The sequence below is a fragment of the Drosophila ficusphila genome, unplaced genomic scaffold, assembly GCF_018152265.1.
Source record: "Drosophila ficusphila isolate 14025-0441.05 unplaced genomic scaffold, ASM1815226v1 contig_414, whole genome shotgun sequence".
Lineage (NCBI taxonomy): Eukaryota > Metazoa > Arthropoda > Insecta > Diptera > Drosophilidae > Drosophila > Drosophila ficusphila.
Window position 1 is genome coordinate 22333251 of NW_025064328.1, and position 17125 is coordinate 22350375.

Genomic DNA, 17125 nt, shown 5'->3' on the forward strand with positions numbered 1-17125 from the left:
CTCCACAGTGTCTGATTCAAGTGAGCAATTTATACGCCATACCTAAGTCGAACTTAATATTTCGTCCCACTTTAAACGAAAGCTGCCTTTTTTTGGATCGTCAGCGTGTTACACCAGTTTACTCCCCAGGTCCTGAAGGGATTCCTGGGTGCGTTCTTAAACATTGTGCTAATGCATTGTGTAAACCCCTTCTCAAGCTGTTTACTCTATCCCTACAAACTTGTCAGTTTTCCCTTGTTTGGAAGGAGTCATTTGTTATTCCCCTTCATAAAAAACAATACGGATGCCAGCAATTATAGAGGTATTTCTAAATTGTCAGCAATTTCAAAGCTTTTGAGCGAGCAATAACTCCTCACTTGCAGCACCTTAGTAGATCAGTCATATATCCATGCCAACACGGATTTAAGAAACGCAGGTCTACTACAACGAATCTTTTAGAGCTCATATCCTTCGTGATAAATGGCTTTAAAAATCATTTTCAAACTGATGTCATTTACACAGTCTTAAGTAAAGCATTTGACTCTGTAAATCACTTCCTATTGATTCGCAAACTTGACATGATAGGGTTTCCAGCAGATCTTTTAAGTTTAATCTTAAGTTATCTCCGTGGCCGAACGCAAAGAGTCCTTTTCCAAAAATTCCTTAAGTAGTCTCCTCAGAGTTACCTCTGGGGTACCACAAGGAAGCCATCTGGGTCCATTACTTTTACCTTGTTCATTAATAATCTTCCATTGATTATTGCGCATTCCCGCGTACTTATATACGCGGACGATGTAAAACTGTGTCTGCAGTATAATGAATACTCCCGTCATTCAAACCTTCAAGCAGACCTAAACAATTTTCAAAACTGGTGTGTTGACGTTTTGTCGGGTCAATTCACGTAATCTCACCTATTCGCTAAGTGGTAATACCCTGGAAACAATAACGCTTGTTGACGATCTTGGCGTCCTCTTGGACCCTAAACTTAAATACTCTCTTCATATTTCGAACATGGTTAATAAAGCTAGGGGAATGCTTGGATTTATTATACGATGGTCGAAGAATTTTGAGGATCCTTACATTACTAAGGCTTTATTTATGTCTTTCGTCCGGCCAATTCTTGAGTATGGGGTACCCGTTTGGAGTCCTCAATACGGAGTACCTGCTGATCGCATAGAATCAGCCTAAACTGGATTCGCCTAAACTGGAATGCCAACCTATTCCTACCCTCCTATTCTCAAAGATTGCTTTTCAGTAACTTGCCCTCCCTTACTAACCATAGATCGATGCTTGGTACTGTATTTATTCATAACCTTATAGGTGGTGAAATTGACAGTCCTTACTTGTTGAGTAGACTAAATTTCTCGGTACCAAGTAGATTAAGTAGGAATGACTACAATAGACTTTTTTTTATATTATCCTTTTCTGACTCTCTGCAGCACCTTAAGCAATTAGTATTAACATTTCTGTCCAAAATTAGATCGTTAAATTTAAAATAAACAAGAAAGGAAGCTAGCTTCGGCAAGTCAAAGCTTATATACCCTTGCAGTCATCAAATATGTCGAACAAAATGCATACAGGCTAAACAGCATTGAAGCTTTAACGATTTTTCTATTAATTTTCTATATTTCCGACTATAGATCATATGGGAGCTATATGATATAGTTGTCCGATTTTGATCAAATTTAATTCGTAATTAAAGAGTCGTAAGAAAACTCTATATTTCAAAAAATCATACTTGTCTGATGAAAAACCACGATGTTATAATTTTACTTACGTTATTTCTATATAGATTTTTCGATCTTTCCTATGACAGCTATAAGATATAGTTGTCCGATTTGTATAAAACTTTTTTCTCAATATAAGAGTTGTTAACCCTTTCATGCCCAAATTAATCTGGGGACACATAGAAAATATTTAACGCCATAAATGATTAATAGGAACCCCAAGTAACGTTCATATCGATTTTCGATACTCTAAGTCCTTTGGTATGTCCTTACTGCAATGTTGCCTTTAGGCAACATTTGTCCATACATATATGTAAATAAGTACGTACGTATGAGTAATATTACCTTTAAAAGAGAAGACAATAATGAGATTTTTGATAACAATTTTTATTTTTCTGTGTTAGTTTAGGTATGATACAGTAAAAAACAATTTTTTTTTGGGTTTGAGCACAAATGGACATTACATTTTGAACATTTTGTCCTGGGAAAGCCTTTACTACACATTCTACATCTACCTTTTGATCCCCACTGAACCCAGTGACCGATTTGGTCGTATCTTTTTGCCTTTGCTGGAGCCATAACATAAGGCCTCTTTGGAAATGAAGATTTTGGGGATTCAATCCCTTTGGAAGAAGCTGGAGAACTTCGATCTACAAGATCGGTTGATGAGCTTGGAGAGCTAAAATTTAATAAAGCCAATGCAGGCCGACCTCTTTTTCGGGATCGTACCACATTAGCATTAAGTAGCTCTATGGCAATATCTAGTTGAAAGCTTATAAGTGGCATATGTTTTGTTCCTTCAAGAGATTTCTTATGATCTCGGCGATACAGTAGCCAGCTATTCACCACTGTCACATTTATACACCAATACACGATTCGCATGTACCATTTTTTTGAGCGATGATTTACTTTGTATAATTCTAATAGCATATCTGATAGATCAACACCACCCATGTTTCTATTATACCTATCTACAATAGCTGGCCGAGGTATTTTAACCATGATTTTTTCTTTGCGGCACCAACGCATGCACTCAGAAACTGGTGTATCAGCAATATAATTTGAAAGAAGCTGAACACATTTGTTATCATACCAGCGACACGAGATCAAGTTATAAGTTCCTTCGACCTTTATGTCAAAAGATCCCCTGCCTTTGTCAGCTAACTGTTTTTCATTAAGAAGATTGACATTTTTTAGACGGTTATTGCGAATAGTGCCAACTGCTAAGATACCCCTTTCCTTTAATGCTATCATTAGGCTTACTGAAGTAAACCAGTTATCAAAAAATAGTTTAAAATTTTGATTTTCAGGAATGTTTGAAGCTAAATGCAAAACAATATCTGAAGACAGTCCAAGTCCATAAGACTTACAGGTTCCGTCTCCAACGTAAAGGCAAAAGTCATATATAATGCCAGACACCCCAGCTCTAGAAAACATTTTAAAGCCCCACTTGTGCGGCTTTTTAGGGAGGTACTGCTTTAAACTATGATGACCTGAAATAAAAATTAAATTAAAAACTCATATATTGCAAATAAATTTAACTACTTTTACCTTTGAAGGAAATCATCTGTTCATCACAGCTTTGGTATTCCTCTTGGGATATTTCATTAAACTTCTCTTTTAATTTATTTAGTAAGGGACGGATCTTATAAAGTTTGTCATAGTTATCTTCTCCTTTCCCGGGTTGCTTTAAATTATCATTTATGTGAAAATTTGATTTTATTTTTTCAAATCTATTCCGTGGCAATGCGTCTGATACTGCGGATAACTTAAAATTATTTGTCCATGCCATACGCGTTGTTGGAATTTTGACTACGCCTAGGTAGAGCAGTATGCCTATATATCTTCGCAACTCCCATACCTCACACTTCAGCTCCACTCCTTTATCTTGAAAGGCGTATTTATTAGTTTCCAAGCATATCTTTTCGAAAATGTCATCATCCAAAAATGAATTGAAATATTCAACGGGACTTTTTATGATGCCTGCAGTCACATGGCTTTTCCATTCAGTGTCCATCTCCTTTCCTTTTAAGGCATGTCTCCATCTCAAACTATTTAAATCGATTTTTTCATAAATTTGTTGGACTGTTTCATCAAAGTCGCTTTGTATTGTATTAAGCACGGTACTTTTCATAAGCTCATCTTCAATATTTCCACCTTGCTGTATTATGTCCTGCAGACTTTCTTCTATGAATGCCTCCAAGACATCCATTTTATCCTCCTCCCCTTCATTTTCATCTTCGTCGTTTGAATCTTCCCAATCGAATTCGCAAATTTTTTGAATTTCCAATTCGCTTAATCCCTTCGGACGCATGCCTAATGAGTACAAACAATTTATTACTTGCGAACCTCTTATGACCAATGTTGCCGGTAGGCAACATTTACTTTTGAAAAAATCCACACTCGTTATTAAACAATTTTCAAGCCCAACTTTATACTTTTATCATAGTCTTACCTGTTTTAAAGATATGTACGTACTTATTTTATTAGTATTTGTCACTAATTTTAATTAATCGCACTATTTGCACGGACACTTTTTTGTAAAATTTTTCGGCAGCTGTGGTCGCTTCGAATCTTTAGTGATAACTCAGCACACGCTGCAGCTGCATTCGCAAAAATTACCAAAAATTAAAGAACATTAATAAGGGGAATCCCCAATAAAAAAAAAAAGTCCACAAAAATTTTGAATCGTAACCGAAATTTAAACTTAAAGTCAATGTTGCCTACAGGCAACAGTGGGCATGAAAGGGTTAAAAAACTTGATATTCAAAAAATCATGTTCATGGGATAAAAAACAACGATGTTATCAATTTATTTCCATTAATTCTATATATATTTTTCGATCTCTCCTATGGTAGCTATACGATAGAGTTATCCAATTTTGATTAAATTTAATCCGAAATTCAATAGTAGTTAGAAAACGCCATCTGGAAGAATTCAAGTCGATCTAATCAAAAACAACGGCCTGAGAATTTTTTATTTCATTCTCTCGTATTGGAGCTATCCGATATAGTCGGCCGATCCGGCTCGTTCCGACTTATATACTCCGTGCAATAACTATACACCTTTTGGGAAAGTTTCAGCAAGATAGCTCTAAAACTGAGAGACTAGTTTGAAGAGAAACAGACAGACGGACAGATAGCCAGACGGACAGACGTATTCTGATTTTACTCGTGATGCTGATCAAGAATATATATACTTTATGGGGTCTGAGGTGTCTCCTTCACTGCGTTGCAAACTTCTGACTGAAATTATAATACACTTTGCTCTGCAAGGGTATAAAAATAAATTAAAAATTTCTTTCGTTTTTTAATTTTTTTTCCTCCTTCCTTCTTTTAACATCGCGTCGAAATTTCCGCGAATCGTGCCGTACGATACACGGCTGTCGCCCCTCGATCGGTTAGACGGGTAGTGGGCTGTGGGACTACGTGCGTATACAAAAAAAATATGTTTCGGTCTTTTTATGGTCTTTTTATACCCTTGCAGAGCAAAGGGTATTATAATTTTGGCCAGAAGTTTGCAACGCAGTGAAGAAGACACCTCAGACCACATAAAGTATATAAATTCTTGATAAGCATCCCGATCTGAATTGAAATACGTCTTTACGTCTGTCCTCCTGTCCATTTCTACGCAAACTAGTCTCTCAGTTTTAAAGCTATCTTGCTGAAACTTTTCCAAAAGATGTTTAAGTATTTCACGCAGTATATAAGCCGGATCGGCCTACTATATCGGATAGCTCCCATACGAGAGGATGAAATAAAAAATTCTCACGCAGCTGTTTTTGATCAGATCGACTTGATTTCTTCCAGATGACGTTTTATAACTACTATTGAATCTCGGTTTAAATTTTATCGAAATCGGATAACTCTATCATATAGCTGCCATGGGAGAGATCAAAAAATATATATAGAATCAATGGAAATTAAGGGGCACAACTAGTGTGACGGCCTAAAAAAAAGGTGATTTTTGGGAATTTTTATAAAAAAAACTACTTGATCAATTCTTTTCAAATTTTCAGAATATATTTATACATGTTTAAAGAATGTATAGTGAAATTTTTAAAGAAAAAAGTTAAATATTTTTTAAGTTAGAGTCGATCTCCAACGGCGCTAAAAAAAAAAAGTGCCTTAACTGCTGCAGTGATTCCGGCCCTCTCCGTGGACGAAATCAAAAATGAAAAATTCTCGTTAAACTAGATAATATTTTCCATACCATGAACTACGATAAAAAAAAATATCAAAAAATGACAAAATGGCAGCGTTTTAAACAAAAAAGTCGAATTTTAACCAAAATTTTGGTCGTTTTTGGCCTGTTTTTGATCGGATTAAAAAACCGATAGTTCATGGTACGTAGAACTATATAAAGAACATGTAAAAAAATTTGGTAGTGATTGGATCACTAGTTTTTGAGTTATCACTGCAGCAAATTTGGAAAATGCTGTTTCGAGAAAAACGCGTTTAAAGATAAAATGATCGTTTGCACTGTTATGAGAGCGGCTGCTCTTTAAATTGTTATAACTCAAGAACTATTTGAGATATCGATTTTAAATTTTAATATGTTATTTTTAAAGGTGTAATCTACCGAAATATAAAAAAAAAAAATTTTTTGATTTTTTTAAAACTTTACACTAGTTGTGCCCCTTAATTGATAACGTCATTGTTTTTCATCACACGACTATGATTTTTTGAGTATCAAGTTTTTTTTTTAAATCGGACAACTATATCATATAGCTGCCATATGAACAATAGTCAAAAATATGGAAAATTAATAGAAAAGTCGTCGTAGCTTCGATGATGTTTAGCCTTTGGGTATTCTGTTCGAAATATTTGAAGACTGCAAGGGTATATAAGCTTCAGCTTGTCGAAGCTACCTTCCTTTCTTGTTTTTTATACGATAGATACCTACAATACGTATCCTTGGGTCAATTAAATTAAAAATATGAGTTTTTGAAGTGAAACTTCTTTATCGGCGTTGCAAAAAATTTAGCGTCACATTTTTTTTGGTTACGCGTCACATTTTTCGGTTACGCGTCACATTTTTCGGTTACGCGTCACATTTTTCGGTTACGCAACACATCCCCATCCCTCTCTAACCACTGACGAACGATCTCTCTATCTTCTTCTATCCTCTCTCGCTCTCAGCGCGCTCGCACAAAGTTGAGAGCGTAAAAATTTAAAAATAGAATACGGTTGCGTATGTGAGAACAAGTAAGTGCGTATGTATGTATGTATGCTTACTTGAGCAAGAAGACGATTTTTAAGCCGAAATCCTTTCTGTGCCAAAACGAATTAATTTACAGCAGTAGAAAAAAGGGTGAGAGGTGTGAGTGTCAAAAGAAATTCTAATATTAACAGTTTAATTGATGTATTAGCTTATTACAGCTTAACTATGCATTAACTATTTTTGATTGGCACCTTAATTCTTATCCATTTTTTTCATCAGAGAAGCATAATTTTTGGAACATAGAGTTTTCTAACCACTCTTGAATTACGAATTAAATTTTATCGAAATCGTATAACCATGTCATATAGCTGCCATATAAACAATAGTCGAAAATATGGAAAATTAATAGGAAAATCGTCATAGCTTCGATGTTGTATTTTGTTCGACATATGTAAATACATACATATGTATGTATTTGATGACTGCAAGGGTATATACATACATAAGCTTCTTATCTTGTTTAAAAATAATATAGTAAAATCTCAGATGTTGAATATTAAATTAAATTCCTCGTGATTTTTTGTTAATAGTAAAAATACCTGACCTCAATATAAATTTATACAAAATCATTGTAAATTAATGATAACTATAAAAGTTCCAGATTTTAACTTATAATTGTTAAAGTTGCGCTTTAGGGGCTTTTGCTAAAAATGGGCTAGGAAATTTATTCTTTTTTAAAAATGCTACCTTGTTATTTGTTAAAATAGCTGCGAGACAACCCGTTTTTAGAACATTGCCATGTTTTTTAAGCGAAAAACTTTGCCGGAAAGAATTTATTGTCTTCTCAGATGTTTTTACTATATTATTATACTCTTGCAGAGCAAAGGGTATTACAATTTCTGTCAGAAGTTTGCAACGCAGTGAAGGAGACACCTTAGACCCAATAAAGTATACATACATATTCTTGATCAGCATCACGATCAGAATCGAAATACGAATGTACGTCTGTGCGTCTGTCTGTTCCTATGTAAACTAGTCTCTCAGTTTTAAAGCTATCTTGCTAAAACTTTCCCAAAAGGTGTGTAGTTATCTCAAGCAGTATATACATACATAAGTCGGAACGGGCAGGACCGGTCGACTATATCTGATAGCTCCCATACGAGAGAGTGAAACAAAAAATTCTCATGCTGTTGTTTTTGATCAGATCGGCTTGATTTCTTCAAGATGGAGTTTTCTAACTACTATTGAATTTCGGATAAAATTTTATCAAAATCGGATAACTCTTTCATATAGCTGCTATACAAAAGATCGAAAAATATATATATAAATAGTGGAAAAAAATTATAACGTCGTTGTTTTTCAACGGATAAGCATGATTTTTGGAATATAAAGTTTTTCCACGACTCTTGAATTACGAATTAAATTTGGTCAAAATCGGACAACTATATCATATAGCTGCCATATGATCTATAGACAACAAGAAAGAAAGCTAACTTCGGCAAGCTGAAGCTGATATACCCTTGCAGTCACTAAATATGTCAAACAAAATACATAAAAGCTAAACGGCATCAAAGCTATGACGATTTTTCTATTAATTTTCCAAATTGTTCATATGACAGCTATATGATATAGTCGTCCGATTTTGATGAAATTTAAATTGTAACTCAAGACTCATTAGAAAATTCTTTATTTAAAAAATCATGATTGTCTGATGAAAAACAACGATGTTATTATTTTATTTCCGTTATTTATATATAGATTTTTCGATCTCTCCTATGGCAGCTATATGAATCGGAGTACTACGATTTTTATGAAATTTTTTTCTCGATTTAAGAGTATTTAAAAAACTTGATGTTCCAAAAATCATGCTCATGGCATTAAAAACCACGACATTATAATTTTTTTTTCATTATTTATATGTATATTTTTTGATCTCTCCTATGGCAGCTATATGTATGATAGAGTTATCCGATTTTGACAAAATTTAATACGAAATTCAATAGCAGATAGAAAACGCCATCTGGAAGGAATCAAGTCGATCTGATCAAAAACAAAGGAGTAAGAATTTTTTATTTCATTCTCTTGTATGGGAGCTATCCGATATAGTCGGTCGATCCGGCTCGTTCCGACTTATATACTGCGTGCAATAACTGCACACCTTTTGCGAAAGTTTCAGCGAGATAGCTTTAAAACTGAGAGACTAGTTTACATAGAAACCGACAGGAGGACAGACAGACAGACGGACAGTCGTACAGACGGATTTGGATTCTGATCGTGATGCTGATCAAGAATATATATACTTCATGGGGTCTGAGGTGTCTCCTTCACTGCGTTGCAAACTTCTGGCCAAAATTATAGTACCCTTTGCTCTGCAAGGGTATAATGAATAGCAAAATCGTCCTAGCTTCGTTGTTGTTCAGCCTTTATGCATTTTGTTCGACATATCTGATGACTGCAAGGGTATTCGGCAAGCCGAAGCTAGCTTATTTTCTTGTTTTTAAAAAACAATACTCATAGGAAACGTGTCGAATAGTGTAAATATTGAAGAAATAAATTTAAAAAACTAAATTTATAATTTATATTAATTTTTAACACTTTTAATATTTTAAAGACAATTAAAATACTAACATATCTTCCTTTTTCCCTTTCTTTAAGTCTCGGAAATCTAAAGTTTTAGATTTGTATAAATATAGACAAGACTGATAAATTAGTTCGCCAAAGAAGTTTCACTTCTGACATGTGTACTTTGTACGCACACACTTTTTTTTCTAACCGATCAAATAATACTTTTGTGACTGACTATTGTCGGTTCACGTATAAAATCATTAAGTACCGATATTTATTTATTTATTAAAATTTTTTAATGTAATAAATATAATCCTTATGGTTATGAACTAACATTAATTCGCCAAGGTAATAATAACATAAAAAAATTATTTAAAAATTTTTAAGTGATAATTAAAGCTCGGATAGTTATGCATGAAAAAAGGCCAAAATATGCATGCAAATATGCACGAAAAATAGCAAAATATGCTCAAGAATATGCATTCAAAAATACAATAAAATATGAAAGAATCATGCAAAAAATAGTCATAATATGTTGGAAAAGGCGGTTCTTTATTTAAAAGCTAAAGTTTTGCACAGATTCACATTGAACTTCGACAAATTTGGTGTGGTTTTGGTTCAAGATCCTATTTTAACGATTGGCTTCCCTGATCGGCATTTTCCTTCATTCTATCTTTGGCAGCTTTGTGTTTTATTGATGCAATATGCTGATTTACTTGGAATATTTTTTTCCTTGAACTGCACATTCACAATACGTACAAAATAAAACTGACCTATCAGTCCGAAATACTTTGGGGAATTCGACTTTCATACGCAGTACAAATTTGATTTAAAACAACCGATAACTTTGAATGCCACGAGACGAATGATAATTTAAGAATAATATAATAAATAATTAATATAATAATAATAAAGCGTTTATTATGATTAGTCATTGAGAATCCATTAATAAGTTATCAATGTACCTAGTGTTGATCATTTGATGAAAATAAACAACGTGAAAGTCAATTTACTTTCAATTCCACGCAATAATCTTATACACATTTAATTTGTAATAGAATGAATTATATTTTTTGTTGTTATTCGCATCAGAATGATTTTCATATGTCACAGCTAAATTATTATCAGTTTTTATGAATGAAATATTAAAATATGCTCGAACATGCACTTTCGATCAAAATATGCTCTAAGGAATGAAATATGCACAATATGCATGCCAACATGCATTTGCATGACTATCCGAACTCTACATAGTGATAATAACTGAGTTGAAACGGTGGTTCCTGCCACCAGGGGCAGACGCAGACAAAAATTTGGTGGGTTCCGATCAAAAATTTGTTAGTCCAAGGTGGGCTACTAAAAACTTTTTTGATTGGTTGAAAGACTATGTGCTGTAGGGGGTTTTGAAAAAGTGTGTGATTTCTGAGGGGCGTCCGCCCCTGCCTGCAACGATTTGTAATGCGTTAAAACTTACCTATGTTTTAAATGTATGTATACAGTTGAAGCATCAAGCTTGCAAACGCTTCCTTAAATTAAATAAAATGACAATCTAATTTTTACACTTGTGTTTTTGGTTTTTCTTTACTTGTTTGACTTCTTTATAGCGACGGAAATTTGACGTTTAGTGTAATTTTGTCACTTTTGATTATACTTTTAAAGTCCATTTATTTTTTTTATAGCTTTCGCACATGAATAGTTTCACAAATTTATACACATCATTTAGTTATTAAATTTTTATTTTTATCTGTGTTTTATGATAATAAAAATAGCCCCCAATCTACACAATTTTATTAATTTAGCTCATCTTTTGGCTTTTACTAATCGACAAGCAACATTGAAGTAAAATCCTGTTTTTATAAGTATGCTTAAAATCAAATGAAAACAAAAATCAAAAAGTTTGAATTATTTGAATTTAAACCTTTTTGAGTATATTATCGCTTTAAAGTGTGCATTAATTGCCTCATCTTTTACGACGAATCAACCGGCAACTTTTTTGTAAAGGATTCCCATTTCGACTTACTTTTTGTTGCAATAGGGTAGTTTCGTATTTATATGTATATGAAACAAGGTTATACATATGTATGTACATTCATAAAGCGAATCTTTCGTAAAGAACCAATTCAAAGCATTAGATTTGAATAAATATGTACAAATCTCAGTGGTAATAGTTTACATTTTATTAAATTCATGCAGCTGATTTGTGTATAAACTGATTTGCTTTAAATATATTATGTTTTCAAAATAATTTTATTTGTTTTTTAGTATAAAAGGCTTGTTTAAAACCATGATAGGAGGTAAAGGAATAATAGCTGGTCTAAGACGACTTCTTTCAGACGACCTGTTATTTAAAATAAATTATTCTGGAAAGACTGGGCCAGGTCGGCCTAGTGAAATATAATAATTTCAGCAACCGTACTGTATGGTAATTATACTTATTTTTCTAAATTTCGCTATTTTTCCCATTACTTTTTATATATTTATTATTGAAGTGAAACTTCTTTAGGCGCGTTATGGATTTTCGGATGGATTATCCTCTTCTATCCTCTCTCGCTCTCAGCGCGTTCTCACAAAGTTGAGAGCGTAAAAATCTAAAAATAGAATGCGGTTGCGTGTGTGAGAACAAACCAGTGCGTATGTAGTATGCTTACTTGAGCGAGAAGACGATTTTTAAGCCGAAATCATTTCTGTGGCAAAACAGCTGTAGTGGTTTACAGCTGTAGAAAAAAGGGTGAGAGGTGTGAGTGTCAAAAGAAATTGAACAGGTTGCATACAGATATTAACAGTTTAATTGATGTATGAGGTTACTACAGCTTAAGTATGCATTAACTATTTTTTATTTATCATTAATTTCATTCTCTCGTATGGGAGCTTTCCTATATAGTCGGCCGATCCGGCCCGTTAGGACTTACATATATACAGCGTGCATAGGGTGACCAGATAGCTGAAGTGGAAAATACGGACACTTTTCTCGCCTTCTCTCTTTTTCAAATATGTATGAAACTGTTGACCGGAATATTTTTTGAAATTGAATTGAACCAAGATTATACTTGCCAAGTTTTCGAAAACAAAATTTTTCCGTTCGTCGCTCCATTGAATATTAACAAGTGAAAAAACGCGTTCGCAATTTGCGTTGTGACAAGGAATCGCAAAGAAATATTGAGAAATTTTGAGTATTTCAGGACATGATTCAAAACAACTGTTAGCAGAAAAAAATCACAGACTTTTTCATTGCTACTTTTTTTGAAAAAATCATCTCTTGGTTCTTGTTCTTGCTTTTCTTTTTTATTCAAAAATTTTTTCAAATTAACAAACTGGTCGAACAGTTTTGAATCATCAGCTTGAATATTTTTGGATGCGAGAAATGCAACAGATTTTTCAACAGATTCATACCTCAACTCTTTTCCTGGCTTGAAATTTAACCATTCCAAGTCTTCCAAATGACGCAATGACTGGCTCCATTTCAGCAAATAATCACAAGATCTTTCATACACTACAAGCATGGATTCTGTGAAGTTTTGACACTCAGTTTCTTTACCTTCATTTGTCAGCTTTTGCAATTTCTGCTTGACTGCGAATGGTATAAATTTCGAATTGAGTCTTTCAGCCAAAGTCTCCGATACTTCAATTATTTGCAAAACTAAAACAGAATTGTCTTCGCGTTCGATGCTTTTGATTCTATTGTGAAAGACATTCATAAGTGAACTTATAAACAGCAATTGCAATTCCGCAAAATCATCTTTGAAAAACCTCTTTAAAATAATTGGCGGATGGTCAGGGGATTAAAAAAAATGATTTCAGATCTGGAAAAATTTGCAAAATTCGATCAACGCTTGGCATGAGGGTTAGCCATCGTGTTTTGCTGTGAGATAGCAGTTTCCTGTACTCCACATCAACGAAATCGCAAAAATCCTTTAATTTATTTTTCCGAACGGTGTAAATCGAGAAGTGATTAAAAAATTTTATTACAATAGATTCAATGTGTTAATTATCACAAGCTTGTTGCAAGTGCAACCTGCTTTTTCGTCAAAAATGCGAAAAATACGGGCATTTTACAAAAAATGCGGACTAACGGACACAGAGCTGAAAATACGGACATGTCCGTAATAATACGGACGCCTGGTCACCCTAAGCGTGCAATAACTACACACCTTTTGGAAAAGTTTCAGCAAGATAGCTTTAAAACTGCGAGACTAGTTTGAAGAGAGACGGAAAGACGTACAGACGTATTTGGATTCTGATCCTGATGTTGATCAAGAATATATGTATATATGTATGTACATATTACATACATGTTTTTTCAGGACATAAACCAGTGGATTTCCGCATAGAAACCTCCTTCACCCCTTACTTTTCTGTGTCACGCCCGTAAACAGTGGCTCGCAGCTTATTTCAACCAGCACCTCAAAAAAAACTTTAAAGCCATATATCTAGCAAACCATGAAAGCTAATACAAAAATTTAAATGGGGATTTGTAGTGTGAGCCTTTAACTTAACATTTCTGTTAACAATTTTTTTTTTTTAGCATTTTTTAAATATTTAATTAAAATTTTTAAACAAAAATACTGCTTAAAATACTGCAGCCGCATATTTCAACCAGCTAGGAAAATATATTTTTTAACTGACTAAAATGAAAAAACAAGAAAAATGAATACTTGTTTTGGCCACCATTGTTGTCAATGAACATTTTAAGCCGTTTTGACATCGATTCCACCAGCTTTTTTCTCCCCAATAGGACTATTTTTCCTCACTCTGTAACCATAGCGTTTTTTAGAGCAGATTTGTTAGAAAGCTGGCTTTTTCTGATATTTTGGTACGAAATTGCCCAGAAATTTTGCATTACGTTTATGTCTGGTGCCTAGGCGGGGGGTTCCATCACATGTAGGCAATTCTAAATCAGCCAAGACTGTACAATATCCGATTTGTGGTTTGGGTCATTGTCTTGGTAAAATCGAAAACCCTCCCGATTTCCAATTTCTACCGCATTTTTGAGAAAATTGGCTTTCAAAATTTCAAGATAGTGAACCTTGTCTATCGTAGACTTTATAAAGTGCAGTCTTCCGACGCCAGCTGCCGACATACAGGCCCATACCGTGACACTACCGCAGCCATGCTTAACTGTAGTATTTACATAGATTCTTCTCCTTAAATTTACCAACGACCACTTGTGCAAGAATTTAGCGTTTTGGAACACCCTAATTTTGAAGACGAGTCCAAACTTATTATTTCCGGGTCTGATGGAGCGAGACATGTTTAGCGTAAGTCAAATACAGAGCTCCAAAGCAAGAATCTAAATACTACATTGAGGCATGGCTGTATTTTGAAAAGAGAGATGGAAGAAATGTAAGGGGTAAAGGAGGTTTTTGCCCTTCCGCTTGTATGAAGAAACTTCTGGAAAATAGAATATTTTCCACATGTTTTTTTCCCGCTGGGGAAAGCTAGAACTGCAGGGTTATTTGCACAAATCAATTTGTATACATTTGTGTTGTTTATGGCCGGCCAATGCACATTGCAGCTGCAACACCGATAAAGTGAGATATACAGCCTTGTAAAATAAATTAATTGTTTCTGACTTTTGTGTTTTTTTATACACAAATCACGTCGGGTTCACCAAATGTTGAGATAATAAGCTTTTTTATTATACCCTTGCACAGCAAAGGGTATTATAATTTCAGTCAAAAGTTTGCAACGCAGTGAAGGAGACACCTCAGACCTCATAAAATCTATATATTCTTGATCAGCATCACGATCAGAATCCAAATATGTATGTACGTCTGTCCGTCTCTCTTCAAACTAGTCTCTCAGTTTTAAAGCTATCTTGCTGAAACTTTCCCAAAAGGTGTATAGTTATTGCACGCAGTATATACAGTGGTGGCCATAAGTATTTTGTCAAATAAAAGTGAAATATACTCGAAACCTGAACTTGCTTCTTTTAACTTTTGGTATCAATGGAAAGGTAATTCAAATGCCTTTTGAATGATACCATACTTTTCTCAACTCATTCGATATTTATTGAACAGGGCAATTTTTAAAAAAAGTCAAAAAAAACTTTTTCCCTCGGCTTCAAAACTAAAATTTTTGGATGCAAAAAGTTTCTTTAATCAAAAATAATAAGAACTGCAAAAAGAATTTTTCAAAAATAATTTTTCTTCTATTTTTTATGATTTTTTGAAGGTGACAATGTCGGAAAAAGTTTGTATGGAAAAGAGAAAAATATGGCTGAAATGCGTATTTCTAGTCATTTTCAAAAAATCATAAAAAATAGAAGAAAAATTATTTTTGAAAAATTCTTTTTGCAGTTCCTATTATTTTTGATTAAAGAAACTTTTTGCATCCAAAAATTTTAGTTTTGAAGCCGAGGGAAAAAGTTTTTTTTTGACTTTTTTTAAAAATTGCCCTGTTCAATAAATATCGAATGAGTTGAGAAAAGTATGGTATCATTCAAAAGGCATTTGAATTACCTTTCCATTGATACCAAAAGTTAAAAGAAGCAAGTTCAGGTTTCGAGTATATTTCACTTTTATTTTGACAAAATACTTATGGCCACCATTGTAAGTCGGAACGAGCCGGATCGGCCGACTATATCGGATAGCTCCAATATAATACAATACAATAAAATACATATATAAATATAAATAATGGAAAAAAATATAATGTTGTTTTTAATAACACGAGCATGATTTTTAGAACATCAAGTTTTTTAAATAATCTTAAGTCGAGAAAAAAATGTAATAAAAATCGGAGTACTATATCATATAGCTGCCATAGGAAAGATCGAAAAATCTATATAGAATATAAAGTTTTCTAATAAGCCTTGAGTTTCAAATTAAATTTCATTAAAATCGGACGACTATATCATATAGCTGCCATAGAAGAGATCGAAAAATATATATATAAATAATGGAAAAAAAATTATAGCGTCGTTGTTTTTAATTTCCCGAGCATACTTTTCAATATAAGGAGTTATTTAATTACCCTTGAATCGAGAACAAAATTTCATTAAAATCCAACAAAGTTATCATATAGCTACCATAGGAAGGATCGAAAAATATATATAGAATTAATAGAAATCGATTGATAAATTTGTTGTTTTTTATCCCAAGCCCATGATTTTTTGAGTATCAAGTTTTTTAGCTAGCCTTGAATTATGAAAAAAGTTCCGTAAAATTCGGACAACGATATCACATAGCTGCCATGGATCCGATCGAAAAATCTATATAAAACATATATTGTTTTTATACCCTTGCAGAGCAAAAGGGTATTATAATTTCAGTCAGAAGTTTGCAATGCAGTGAGGGAGACACCTCAGACCCCATAAAGTATATATATTCTTGATCAGCCTCACAAGTAGAATCAGAATACGTCTGTACGTCTGTCCGTCTGTCCGTCTGGCCGTCTGTCCGTCTGTCTGTTTCTCTTCAAACTAGTTTCTCAGTTTTAAAGCTATCTTGCTGAAACTTTCCCAAAAGGTGTGTAGTTATTGCACGCAGTATATAAGTCGAAACGGGAAGACTATATCGAATAGCTCCAATACGAGAGAATGAAATAAAAAATTCTCACGCCGTTGTTTTTGATCAGATCCACTTGAATTCTTCAAGATGGCGTTTTCTAACTACTATTGACTTTCGTATTAAATTTTATCAAAATCGGATACCTCTATCATATAGCTGCCATAGGAGAGATCGAAAAATATA

General features: G+C 33.6%; 2 protein-coding genes across 5 annotated transcripts in view; both read right to left on the reverse strand.

The window, feature by feature from the left end:
- The window catches only part of LOC108101621 (inactive dipeptidyl peptidase 10), a 319002-nt gene extending 307548 nt beyond the window's left edge, over window positions 1-11454 (reverse strand). For all 4 annotated transcript variants that reach the window (XM_043208357.1, XM_043208356.1, XM_043208358.1 and 1 more), the window contains exon 1: window positions 10909-11454. The gene's annotated coding sequence lies outside the window, so the exon portion shown is untranslated. The remainder of the gene's footprint in view (window positions 1-10908) is intronic.
- Window positions 1860-4138, reverse strand: LOC122320131 (piggyBac transposable element-derived protein 3-like). The gene is made up of 2 exons (XM_043208360.1): window positions 3258-4138; window positions 1860-3199 (listed from the first exon to the last, which is right to left on the reverse strand). The coding sequence occupies exons 1-2, from the start codon at window positions 4018-4020 to the stop codon at window positions 2112-2114; spliced, it is 1851 nt and encodes a 616-aa protein (XP_043064295.1). The 5' UTR covers window positions 4021-4138; the 3' UTR covers window positions 1860-2111.
- Window positions 11455-17125: the final 5671 nt, after the last annotated feature.